General features: G+C 53.2%; 1 protein-coding gene across 5 annotated transcripts in view; it reads right to left on the reverse strand.

Moving 5' to 3' along the window:
• Window positions 1-13,274, reverse strand: part of CRAMP1 (cramped chromatin regulator 1) — a 59,316-nt gene that overhangs the window by 4,487 nt on the left and 41,555 nt on the right. For all 5 annotated transcript variants that reach the window (XM_019713172.3, XM_088801354.1, XM_088801355.1 and 2 more), the window contains exons 11-20: window positions 12,023-12,200; window positions 9,069-9,250; window positions 8,895-8,969; window positions 6,355-6,436; window positions 5,338-5,442; window positions 4,929-5,107; window positions 4,207-4,275; window positions 3,385-3,616; window positions 2,418-2,582; window positions 238-383 (exon numbers count right to left, since the gene is read on the reverse strand). In XM_019713172.3, the coding sequence (XP_019568731.3) occupies window positions 238-383; window positions 2,418-2,582; window positions 3,385-3,616; window positions 4,207-4,275; window positions 4,929-5,107; window positions 5,338-5,442; window positions 6,355-6,436; window positions 8,895-8,969; window positions 9,069-9,250; window positions 12,023-12,200 (1,413 nt within the window). The remainder of the gene's footprint in view (window positions 1-237; window positions 384-2,417; window positions 2,583-3,384; window positions 3,617-4,206; window positions 4,276-4,928; window positions 5,108-5,337; window positions 5,443-6,354; window positions 6,437-8,894; window positions 8,970-9,068; window positions 9,251-12,022; window positions 12,201-13,274) is intronic.

A 13,274-nucleotide genomic window follows, 5' to 3' on the forward strand; every position in this document is an offset into this window, starting at 1 on the left:
AAGCTGGTGGACATGACAGTAAGTACAAAGAGTGGAAGACAAAGTGAGAGACTCGAGTGTGTACAGTAGGGCCTCAGGTACTGGGATTTTATTCTGTGGACAAATACACGGAACATACCGTCTTCAGGGCTTACTGTATGTCCCTTTGCTGGAGTGGGAGCCTCAGGAGAATGGGCCTGTTCTGTGCACTCAGAACAGGGGCTAGTGGTCAAGTTCGGGTGTAAGGTGTGCACTTACCTCTGCTACATCGGCCAGGGACCTGGACACAAACGAGTCTCTCGAGTTTCCATCCAGCAGGCTGGGGCCAAGCAGGGAGGTACCACTGTGGGTCCCCACTGGAGTCGGCAGCATCTTCCGGCCCTTCTCCGAGGAGATGAAGCTCGCTGCCAAGAGAAGGAGGAACACATTCTAAGACTGGCGTGGTTGCCGCCAGGCCGAGGGGAGAATGCTGAGGGCTGCAGGTGGCTGGGAAAGGCCTGAGCAGGCGTCCACCCACACGTCCCCGGCTTCTCCGGTGTGGGCAGCCTCAGAGGGTCCCCAGCAGCATGAGTAAGTCGGCCGCATTTTTCCAGGGGCCCCCAGTGCTCCTGGAAAAGTGCTGTCTGGACACCACTCTCACCTCCAGGTAAGGTGGTTTGCAATTTTTTTCGTGATTCGTATTTAACTTTGCAGAGGTCTGCACTGTTCTTTTTTTTTTTTTTTTTTTTTGTAGAAAATTCCTCTATTATAGTGCAAGTAACTTTCAGCAGTGACATAATAATGTAAGAACACATTTAGCATATTTTACACCACACAGTAAATAAGAAAGTGTTTCCTTGAAAACATCTCATCAGAGGAACATTATTTCTACATTAATGCCAGAAAATGCCAAGGCTGTTCCTCTCAAGGCAACAGAGCTTCCTCCCTCTTTTGGATACTGTCTTTTTAATACAAATGAAAGGATCTGCCATTTTAACAAACCACCATCAATTCTAAGAGTGATTTGTTAGGGGGTTTTGAACTGGGGTTGGCAAGATTTGAGATGGGGTTTCAAATTTAAAAAAATAATAATTTTAAGACAATTCTGGGATAGCCCAGGAAGTAGAAGTCACTTTTATTAACTTTTACATAGATATACACACTCACTCCAATTGTGATGCGGAAATGGACGGATTGTCTAAAACTGCTTTTTATTCCCCCAGAGCCTGATTGTTAGTTACACTCCTCGGATTTGGTCACGTTGCAAAACGAGGGCTCTGGTTAGAAATCACTCCTTACATACCCAAATGCGTTCCTGTGACGCTTCAAATTGCACTTTCCATCCTGAATTCCCACCTTACACCTCACAAGCCAATGAGAGGATGGGAACACTGTTTCCAGTTTACAGCTAACGATTCGCAGAGCTAGGTTAGGCCCCTGCTAATTTCGCTGTATCTGAATCAGACCAGCACGTCATTTAGATGAAATCCAACAGAGCTTAACCAAGAGGTTCCCACTGACCTCACAGAGAAATGGAGGGTTAACCGTGTGTCTTTATATTAAGCTGCCTAAGGGACTGGCCGCTAACCAGTCTGCTGGTAGGTAGAGAACAGTGTCAATTCCAATCAGTTACACTCCCACCTCCTCTGTGCACTGTTCTATGGTAACAGGAGACCCTCATCCGGCGCTGGCTCTCCCCGTCACCCGGACCAGAGCCCACGTTCTGAGCCATCACGTGTGGCACCCACACAGGGTGCTGACCCAGATCAACATGAGTACTGCATACCCCTGTCTGGGGCCACAGTGGCCCTGTGCACACCCTGGGGCTCAGTAAAAACGCAAAGTGCATGGATCCCAGAGGTGCCCCAGGAGCCCCTCCTACGCGGGACCATTGAGGCCGGCGTGTCTTTCCCCAGCAACCTCTTCCCACCACACGAACCCCTGGTGCCCAGTGAGGATGAACACATTCCACGAACACGCCAATCTGTGGTCAACACACCACGAGACAGCTGGACTATCCACGTCAGAACACTTTACTGAGAACAGAAAGAGGGCAGCTAAGAGCACGAAGAGCCTATTTCTTCTGCCCCCGCTGTGGGCAGCAAGAGCAGAAGTCCCTAGGGAGGGAGGTGCCGAGACACCTGGCTGGACTGGCGAAGGGCACAGGGCGCTGTGTGGGGACATGGACGTGGGCTACATCTCAACGGGGCTGTGGGTTATAGGGTGTCATGGTGCCAAAGCCCTGGGAACTGCACACTGGAAATCTGGGCATTCTCTCATATATAAGTGATGCAGAAAAAAATAAACTCTGGGAAATGAGCAAACAGTCCTAGTGGGAGTTCTGCCAGACAGCAGACAGAACCCAGACTCCTGGCCCTCCCCCAAGTTCACGGTGTGGAGCCCGGCTCATCCCCTGCTGATCTGGGATGGAGACCTGGGCACCCTCCACAGACACTCACCAAACAAGCTGCTGAGTGACGAGTCCGTGGGGTCACTGGGGCACCACTGGGGGTCGTGGGTTGGGGAGGCGATCCAGTCTGGCTGGGGGCTGCTGGATGGGGAGGGAAGACTCTTGGAACTGTCACTGCCATTCAGTTTTGCTGGAGAAAGAGGGACTCCTTCACCTGTCAACCAAAACCCGGGGTCAGAGATGCCATGTGGGGGGAATAGCACCCCGCTTCCCCAAACTGCCACGAAGGCAGCGGGACAGCACGGCTGCTAAACTCTGGAAACGCAGACCCCACTGGGACCTCGAGAGGGTGAACAACACTGGTCTGCAAAGGGGGTCCCCCCAGTAGGGACACGTGTCCATCTTAGGGAATGACAATGGCCGTAGCTATCACGGATGGAGCCAGCCCTGTGCCAAAAGCTTCACCTAAGTCCTCTCACAGCTGCTCACAACAGCCCTGTGAGGTGACGCCATCTCCAGTCCACTGCTGAGGAAAGTAAGGCTCACGGGAGCCAGTGACCTGCCCACGGCCACACGTTGCCAAGCTGAGACCTCAGCTGTCTGAACCCATGGCCTGACTCAGACCAGAGCACACGAGCCACGGCCCTGCTACCAGGACACCGGCCCAACCTCCAGGAATCTGCAAAACCCACAGGCGTCCACCCAGATTCAGAACCCCTCCACATCTGATCCGTGGGCTGGAGGGGCCTTGTGGGCCTGCTCTCTGTCGGGTCAAGGCCAAGAGCAGTTCCACCAGAACAGCTGTGGGTCCTGCCCATACCTCGCCCACCTGTGCTGCCTCTGCTGGGACGGCCATGTAGGCGGCAGGTGCTTGATACGCAGAAGTGAGATCCGGATGGGAACATACCCAGGAGGTTTGGCAAACACTTAGTTGGGAGGTCAAGGGTAAGTCTGGGCCCCCTGTCCTGACAGGCACTGATCCCAGAAAGGCTGAGCAGGGGCAGCCTGCGCCTCACCGTACTGGCCGGAGCTGATGGCGATCTCAATGATGGAGTCGCTGATGTGCGTGGCAGGCTCCCCCTGGGAGAGCACGTCCTCGGGCGGGCCCGGCAGGGAGATGTCCAGCAGCGCAGAGACGTTAGGTGGAGAGAGCCGGGTGCTGGAGCTCTCTACCGACGGCAGTGGGGTGGAGAGCCCGTTGTGGACAGGAGCCTTGGACAGCTCAGGTAGGGAGAGGACAGGTGAACCCTGGTGGGAGACGGGGACTGTTCAGACACAACTCATCCACCCATCCCTAGTAAGGAACGAAAAATCAACCTCAGACCCACAAAGTGGCAACCAAGTGATGGGCAAGTCAACAGAGAGGTGATGACCCCACAGGCACCTCTTCCTTTCCCATAAGAAACACCCTGGGGCATTTACTTCTCCCCAAACCATCCAGGGATGCAGAGTTGGAAGGCCAGGCTGAGGTGGCCTGCACCTGCTTCCCCTGCCCACAGGACAGCTGGTAACACCAGGGCAGAAGGTGCATGTCAGGGACTGCTACCAGCTGATGACCTCCTCCCCTTGACCCAGGGAACCGAGTTCTTCCAGAACTGTGTCTGAATCAGCCCTCCTCACAGAGGGGAGGACAGAGCCTGAGATGGGAGATGCGTGTTCCTCCATCTAGGCAAGTGAGTGGCAGGAATAAGCCATTGGGGGTCTGTGAGTCCTTTCCACAACCTGGAAGTCCAGGGCAGAGGGGGCAGGCCTGTTGGCAGGACCATGAGAACGGGGAGGTGACACTGGAGGGGCGCCTGGGGTAGCTACTTGGCTCAGCAGCCAGCAGCACACTCTACCTGGAAACTGTCCGTCACTGGCTCCTGCTCAGGCCTGGAGGGGACAGCGACGAATGGGTCACTTGCACCCTACAAAAAAGGAACACCAGGAAAGCCAGTGAGCCCCTACACACAGCATGCCAGAACTCCGCCCGAGGGCTCGCCGGCCACTAGGCTCCGGAGGAAAGAGCCACAGCACTCCCCGGCTTCCTCACAGCCAGCAGCACAGGAACCCCTCTCAGCCTAGGTTGGAACTCTCCTCTGAGCACAAGCCAGCCCGCCACTTCCAGAAGGTGGGCCACCGAATCCCTGAAGTGAAGATTGTCAAGTCAAAGCCTCGTGGAACCAGAGCCATCAGAGCACTGGGAGCGTCGGAGACGAGTGCCAGTCGGGGGTCACGAGGCCCACGGTTGGCCCACCTGGTTAAAGTTCTTTCTCAGACCAAGCTGACGTCTGACAAGTCTGCTGATGTACAGACCTCTGTGCTTGTCTCAGTTCTAGAATCTCCAGTGTCACCCAGCAGGCCCGTCCCCAGTCTGCCGTGGCTCTCCCCTCTGGGCCACGCGGTGCTTGCTCACGCCACAGACCCCTGGTTCAGTGACTCTCCTTTGGGCCATGAGGCCCGTCCCCTCTGGGGTCCAGCCTGACCTCAGCCCCATGGTCTTGGCTGCCATCCCTCTGGAGAGTGACTGACCCATCCTGAAAGCTGGGGGTAACTCGGAGGAGCCCTTTTAAACACTCACCCCCACGGTGGGGATGGGGTCTCCATTCTGGTGGGTACCGGTGGAGTCCTGACCCGAGAGGGCAGCTGTCGCTTCATCTGAAGACAGTGGCGAGATGCCAGACAAGCCGTCGGCATCCAAGACAGGGAGAGGGCTCCCAGGGATGATGCCAGCACTCGTAGCTGCTAAGTCAACAGTACCTGGCAACAGAAAGGACACTGCCAATCGTCGCTCCGTGGATATCCCAAACATGCCCAGCAGGGCTCAAGGGAACAGCCTCTCCCTCACGTCTCATTTCAACGCAAGGTCAACGGCTTTCCTGTTCTCTCTGTAGGGTAATGAGACGGCGTGGCTTGGGGAAGAAGAAAACAGAAATGTCACTCTGAACCCTCGCATGCTATCTGTCACCATGCTGGTCACAGAAACTTACTGGCCAGGTGGCCCGTGGCCTGGGGCGGAAGGACCTTGGGCATGATCGGCCGAGACAGAGCCGCTTTGGTCAGGGAGGACTGGATGGGCCGGAACGAGCCTCTCCCTGTGACGACAAGAACAGAAGCAGCCACATCAACCCCGCTTGCCTCCCAGTGTCCTCTGACTGCGTGGCGAGGACAACGGAGGGTTTGTGTCACAGCCACGGTCAGGGCCACGGAAGGTGAGCCAAGGCAGAAACCACTGAACATCCCAAACACTCGCTAACTTGAAGAAGTCAGGAGTCAAGCAGGCCCCAGAGGAAGAGGAAGCTCTGGCAGCTGTGATGGCAAGGCACCGCTGCCTCCCAGGGGCTGAAAGGCTGTGACTGGTACTGCCAGCCCATGAAGGGTGACAGGCACCCGAGTTACCCGAGTTAAGCTACCGGCTCCTCTAAGGGACTCAGAGCACCAAATCTTGGACCAAGATTCTGCCTCTGCAATTGGGCTCTTTCCTACAAGGCTTTCTGCAGGTGAAAAGGAGGCATGAGAAACAGCAGTCTGGTCTATAGGAAGGAAATCTGAAATGTGAACATCAAGACTGACTTAAAAGACCAATCATGGAGTATGTGCTTCACTAAACTATCACTCACTGTTCAAGAAAATGTACTTCACAGAGCCGGGGCCCCCACTGACCTTAGAGACCTGTGAAGGCCTCAGTTGTATACCCCAAGGTCACACCTATTCTGTAAAACTCCTGACAAGACATTACAGCGAGAGGGCTCCCCTAAACCTAACTGAGCAAAGCTTCCCCAGCAGGGCTGCCTGAGCCCACCTTGGAAGGAAGCTGCCTGTGCTCCCCCGTCCGAGGTCCACGCCTCCCCACACCGCAGCCTGGGCCCAGCACAGAGCCACACTCGGTGTCTGGTGACAGAATGGATGAAGGAATGCTGGGAACGTCACTCCAGGAGCCATTCCCAAAGACGAGGCCACATGCAAGTAAGGAGGTGAAAAGCCGACGTGAGGAATCCCGTGCTTACCGGTTATGGAGGAATTTGACAGGATGGAGAAGGAGCAGACGTTGTGCGACTGGTTTTCAGATGGTCTAGGAAGCAGGGTTCTCTGTGGAGGGAAGACTGCCAACAATCAGCTGATGAAAAGACCCCAAGGCCACAAATCACTGAGGAAACCAGCAAAGAGCTGTAAAGGGATATTCCCGATAACAGGGAGCTGAGTGTAACCAGATGGGGGCTTCTAAAGCTGATGGCACAAGGGTTCCTGGGACAGCCTATGTCCTGTGCACCCCAACCGATGAACATGGGGTCCTTTCTGAAAAAAGCCCCAAGGGATCAAATTTCTCCCAGGGAAACTGGAGGAATGTCAGAACGATCCACTGTTAAACCAGAACATTCTTCTGGATTTGGCTGGAATGCAACTAGTCATATATCTGTTTACAACCACTCAAAATGGACTGTTGTAAAAGACACCTTACTCTGGACCTCCTTGAATTCGGGCTAAAGAACATAAAGTGGCCGTTTGTAACACGGACAGGCTAAGGGCCTGAGGCGCTCTGCCTCACCCAACAGTCCAGGACCCGCCCCTCCTGCGGACCTGCCCAGGGCTCTTAGGTGTGAATAATGAAGTTCCAGTGTGACGACTACCGTCTGAAGGAAAGAGATTAACTGCTGACACTGTCACTGAAGTCAAATATTAACAGAAAGGATCTGTCAACACAGAGGTGTCCCGAGGACCTCCGGCTCTGAGTGCACAGCTGTGTCTCTGCTGATGCACAGAAGATATCTCCACGCCCCTCAGATGTGCCCCAGGCTGTTGGCACAGAGCAGAGGAGGTGCTACTGGGGCTGCACACTCGCCAGGAAGGGACACAGGTCTGCTCAGCTGCCGAGGGGCAGTGAGTGGGGTGACCCGTTAACAAGGTCAGGAGCGGCAGGTGTGCCACCTTTGCTGCAAATGCACTTCCTCAAAGGGGCAGGTGAGAAATATTTTAGGCTTTGGGGCCATATGGTCTCTGTCGCAGCTACTCAGCTCCATGCTGGTGGTGTGAAAGCAACTGTGGACAGTAGGGAAATGAATGATGATGGCTATGTGCCAATTAAACTTTTCATAGAAACAGTAAATGGAAAAGACCACATATTGTATGTGATTCCACTTATAGGAAATGCCCAGAACAGGCAAATCCACAAAAAGTACATTCGTGGTTGCCGGGGGCCGGGGCAACGTGGGTGATGGGTGATGGCTGCAGGGTTTCTGTCAGGAATGATGAAAATGTTCTGGGATTGGACAGCAGTCCTGGTTGCACAGCCCTGTGAATGCACTAAAAACCACTGAACTGTACACTTAAATGGGTGAACTTCACAGTATGTGAATTATCTCTCAGTCAAGCTGTTAAAAAACAAAACAAAAAGCAATCATCGCAGGCCAGGGGACTTGGTTGGTGAGCCTGGACCTAACAGCTATGGAGCTCCCCACTCAGCCAGGGCGGGGATTCATGTACTTCCCCAAATACACCAAAACCAAACGCATGAACACTAAATGACCGTTGGCCCTAACACGGGTTTGAACTGTGCGGGTCCACTTACAGGTGGATTTTTTTTCAATAAATACCTGTACTGTTTTCGATCCGCGGTTGGGAGTCCGCGGATGTGGAGGGCCGACTGTTTGCACTGTTCTACGCCATTTTATATAAGGGACTTGAGTATCCGCAGATTTTGGTACCCGTGGGGGGTCCTGGAACCAATCCCCTGCGGATACCGAGGGACAACTTAAGTTTTGGGGGAGTCAAAAGTTATACACGGATTTTTGACTATGCAGGGGGTCGGCACCCCTAACCCCTGCGTTGTTCAAGGGTCAACTGTAGTCTGCACACATACACATACATACACACACACACACACACACAAAATCTTGGGATTTAGGACACAACTTCTTTCCTAAGACCTGCCATGCAACGTCTCATTTCTAAATAAATTCATCTCGAGATTTCTAAGAGTCTAACAAAAGGAGACCTATGCATTAACCCCAAAACAATGCATATTCCTAACTCCCTACGCCTATTGTCATGTCAGAATTTCAGCTTCACCTCTTTTATCTTTTTTCCTCCGAATAAAACTGCCCTCTTTCTCACGTGCCTCTCATTCCTGGATCTCCCCTGTGGTCTGCAGATGGCATCTATGGGTCCCCCCGGCGTTCATCCTTCTGAGCTCCAGAGAGGTCTGACCTCTGGCCAATCCGTACACCTTGCCAACTGCTTCCACTGACTATGTATTTATAAATAGATGTTCTGAGAGTCCTCAAATATATCCCAATCTGGGACATGGTTGGGACTTGAATCCCAGAACTTTCTTTTTTGCAAGCAGTGTTGAGGTTGTACCTGATGATTTTCAGGTACAGTTAAGGTCACTGTTACTACTTTATTTATCCTATTCATAAAAGGAAGGAAGGGGCAGGGGTTCCCCATTTCACGTGAACACCCAAAACACGGGAGAGAACCAGTGTGTCCGGGCAGCTTGGCTAGTGGGAATGGGAGGCCAGCCCTCGCAGGCCCGACCGGGGTGCCTGACCTGGACCACCAGCGGCTTCCGCAGGTGCCGGTTCTGCAACTTCCGGGGCTTTGGCAAGAAGAAATCCGACTGCATCTGTGAGGAAAACAGTACCCTGAGCGTGTCTGCTCCACAAACATAGGTCGGAAGGCAAGCGGGGGTGGGGTGGGGGGAGTGCGCGGTCCCCTCACTTACACTGATGGAGTTCAGGTGCTGAAGGAAAGTCAATTCTGTCTCTTTATTGGGAGAGAAGAGCTTCCCGTGTCGGCTGTTGGGTGGCAACGTTGTTGGGACAGCAAAAAGGCCACCATCTGAGTCACTGCTTCCTGTACTGGAGGGACCAGCCACCAAGAGGGGTCTTGGAGGGTTTCTCAAACCTAGAAAAGCAGAAGGGAGAGTGAACACAGCTACCCTCACCCAGTGATATCTCCAGTGTGAATGGAGGTCTACCAGGAAGAAAATCTGGAAGCACTCCTGATTCAGTTTCCTGGAAAGGAATTCCCTGTATCTTAGTCCCATAAAATCTGCTGTTCCATCTTTCTCTCTGAAATTCCAGTGCCCACTGTGAGCAGACAGGATAAACGTTCTTTACCACTTTGACACTCAGTGGGAAGGGCAACTACGCCTTCAAAGACTTTTCAGAGTCTGAAGAACCTTCCAGATCATCTCGTATAGACCAGGATCAGCAAACTCTCTTTAAAGGACTGGGTAATCAATGTTGCTTTGGGGGCCTCACAGCCTCTGTTGAACTCAGTGGAACCAGTTCTGCAGCTGGAGCACACAAGTAGCCACAGGTAACGTGTGTGTACTAGTGAGCACAGCCGTGTGCCAATAAAACTTTATTTACAAGTAGGCTGTGGGCCGAAGTTTACTGATGCCTGGTCTAAATCTCTAACTGTACAGAAAACAGACCCAGAGACAGAGCAACAGAAAGTATTTATTAGGAATCACTATTTTGGGCCTCTGCTAGCAGTTTTCATGATCATAGGTGCTGCGGCAAAGCATCCTTGATTCATGGTAGGGTGGGTCTCTTTATTTGCAAATCTGTGAGTTACACTGACATTCGTGGCATTCAGAGACCAGGTCTTCGAAGCACTAGTCTGGATTCTGGCACTGCAGGTGCACTGGTCTAGAAGCATCCTCAATTCAGAAAGAGGGTGGATATTAAAGAGTACACAGAATTACAAAACTTTAAAAACAGAATGGAAGGCGGGAAAAGACTGTACAATCCACGAGCTAGCCCCACCATCGAGTACCATGCCTTTATCTGTGAGGACCACCGACCCACAGTGTGCTGTGCTGGGAAACAGGTTTATGGTGAGAAGAAGACAAAAGGGAAAACTGCAGGAGGTGGTGCACCTGACGCGCAGCAGCTTACTTTTCTTACTTTTCTCGAAGGCCCCCATAAAGTGCTCTCAAGGAAATGGAACCTTCCAGTACTGACAGGCAGGCTATTCGCCACACAGTAAGTTAGAGAAAACATAAAGCTAGTGACATTCTCTGAATGGAAAATAATCCTAGAGAACCGTTAACACATCAGGGCATTAGGTCTGTTCGGCCAAAAATGTACTGCAGGTTTTGGAGCACCCATCTAGATCAGAGTAAGAACAGAGGTGGGGCTGCGTCTTGTATGATGCACCCTGGTCATCACGGCAGGGACCCCGGGTAGTCCAGGACGCCCAAGGTTCTGCAGTGAGAATGTCTCCCTACAGGAGCCGTTTCGATGTCCTTTCTGCCTGGTGTGGAGGATTCTGGGGTACAGGACACCAAGGAACTCTCCAGCCCTCAGCTCCTGCTGCTCCTGCCTCCCCATCTCATCAGTTCAGTCTCAGGAAAAGCTGTAGGACTTTGAGGGGCGTGGGGAAGGAGCAGGGCTCAGCTGCATCCACCATGGACTTAGGCATAGGACACGTGGTGGGGCGGGGCTGCAGAGCGCATGCAGGTTTCTTATTTCTACCTTTCAAATGCACCCAGGTTTCATGACTCTAGCCACGATAATGAATGTTTTATTACAAAAATACTAGGCAAGGGGCCGGCCCGGTGGCTCAGGCGGTTAGAGCTCCGTGCTCCTAACTCCGAAAGCTGCTGGTTCAATTCCCACATGGGCCAGTGGGCTCTCAACCACAAGGTTGCCAGTTCAATTCCTCGAGTCTCGCAAGGCATGGTGGGCTCTGCCCCCTGCAACTAAGATTGAACACGGCACCTTGAGCTGAGTTGCCGCTGAGCTCCCGGATGGCTCAGTTGGCTGGAGGGCGTCCTCTCAACCACAAAGGTTGCCAGTTCAATTCCTCGACTCCCGCAAGGGATGGTGGGCTGTGCCCCCTGCAACTAGCAACGGCAACTGGACCTGGAACTGAGCTGCACCCTCCACAACTAAGACTGAAAGGACAACAACTTGACTGGAGAAAAGTCCTGGAAGTACACACTGTTCCCCAATAAAGTCCTGTTCTGCTTCCCCAATAAAATAAAAAATTAAAATTAATAAATAAATAAAAAATTAAAAATATATATTTAAAAAAATACTAGGCAAGGAAAACCGATGCCTTAGGGAAATGGTTCATGTTGATTTTGGTGTTTTATGTACCCAGTAACCCAATTAATTTAAATTTCTCCCAAGATATACAACTGGGGTAAAGGAATACCGTGAACTGGCAAAAAGTACATTCGTGGTTGTCTCTTTTCAGGGCTTGAGTCAAAGTGCTAGAGAATCCTTCAACTAAGGCTTCTTTAATATTTGATTTTTTGTTTTTACATTTTTTTCCTTTTGGCTTTTATTTGAGGCTTCTTTAATAGGTTAGATGTGAAGAAAAACAATCTCTAGAAGTTTCAGAAAGTACCAACCTTTCTCAGACTTCAAGCCACCAACTCAGCATGTTATGGAGGCTTCGGTTCACCTCACAAAGCGTGAGTCCCAGAAGTGAACAGACTGGCAAGGGTCACATTTCCCGCCAGCTTCCACAACCCCAGGACCCGAAAGCCCTTGCTGACAGGCTCACCTTCCCTGAGGCAGTGATTTCTGTACTGTCACCCCACCTGCTGGACCGTGGCTGGATGACTGGGCATCCCTGCACCTCGGCTGTGGCACAGCCCCCTGCCCCACAGCCTGCCCCGGATAGGGGGATTGGGGGAGTGTGGCTGGCGAGCCTCACCTGAGGGGCAAGGTGCGGAGCTGGGAGAGAAAGTCTTGCTGTTGCGCAGGGCAGACTGGTTTCGAGGACAGCGGGGGCTCCGGGAGCTGATGGTCACCACCTTTCCTGGGGGAGTCGTCGACTGCTCCTCCTGGGCGGGCCTCACCGAGGCCGTGGAGCTGGTGTTTGCTTCTGGAGCCTAGGACAGACATGGGCCGAAACGACGGCCAAACTCAGCCGTGAACAATGGTTCTGGAATGAGTGTCCCAGAGCAGGAGGCACAAGCGCTCTCAGAGGTCAAAGGGACAACCAAGGCCCCGAGACCACACTTTCATGGCGGCAAAGGTCTGCATCCCCGAGTTACTCAGCAGCGCCCACGTTCAAAAACACCAGTCAGGCAGACACTCGGGAACCACCGCTCTCCCTCCCGAAACCTCTGTCCTCACTGCCCACAGGCCAGTGGCATGGACAGGCAAACCGTCAGGGAGGGACAGCTGAAAGCAGTGGGCACCCCTAGCAGCCCAGGGACTGCTGAAGCTGCCAGAAGCTGCTGCTAAAGGGCAAGCGACTGTAATTTGCCTCTTCATGAAGAAAGACTAAGATGACCGCAGTGGCATCTTCTGATTGTCAGTCAGAAAAAGGAAACACAGATTTCACTTCTAGAACTAAACACAATCACAGCTGAAGAGCCCTCTGCTGAGTGAAAATCCCAACTGCGGGGGTTTCGTACGCCGCCACTGGCTCCACTCCTGGGTCCTTGCCAGACACGCTCCCTTCCAGCCACAGCCGTTCTCCCCCTGGTGACTGCACCAGCCATCCTCCTCCTCTCTCTTCCCCGGCACCCATGTCCAAGACCCCCCTGGGGGACCGTCCCATGAATTGTGGGACCCTCGTCCACACTCTCAGCACAGCCTCCTGTGCTCCGCTCACTCCGCGGCCCCACACCTCCTCCTGTACCGCCCGTGGCCCTTCAGGCCCCGGCCCTGACCCCACTTCTCCTCCCCGTGGCGTGCCCCCACCCCCACCTCTGCATCCGTCCTGCTGGGCGTATTCAATCTCACTCTTCAATCCCCCGCCAGCCTGTTGCCAGCATCCTGACCCCCCCCGGGGCACCTGCTTGTCAGGACTGGACAGGGCCAGGCTGTCCATCTCTAATTAAAGGTCCCCAATCTCCGCTGGGGCTTCTGGTCCCAGCTGCATCAGAACCACCTGGTGGAGGGGGTCAAAACACGGTCTACGGCCCCAAGAACCCGAACCTCTAACGAGTTCCCAG

The sequence above is a fragment of the Rhinolophus sinicus genome, chromosome 10, assembly GCF_057876585.1.
Source record: "Rhinolophus sinicus isolate RSI-liver-muscle chromosome 10, RSI-T2T, whole genome shotgun sequence".
Classification (NCBI taxonomy): Eukaryota; Metazoa; Chordata; class Mammalia; order Chiroptera; family Rhinolophidae; genus Rhinolophus; species Rhinolophus sinicus.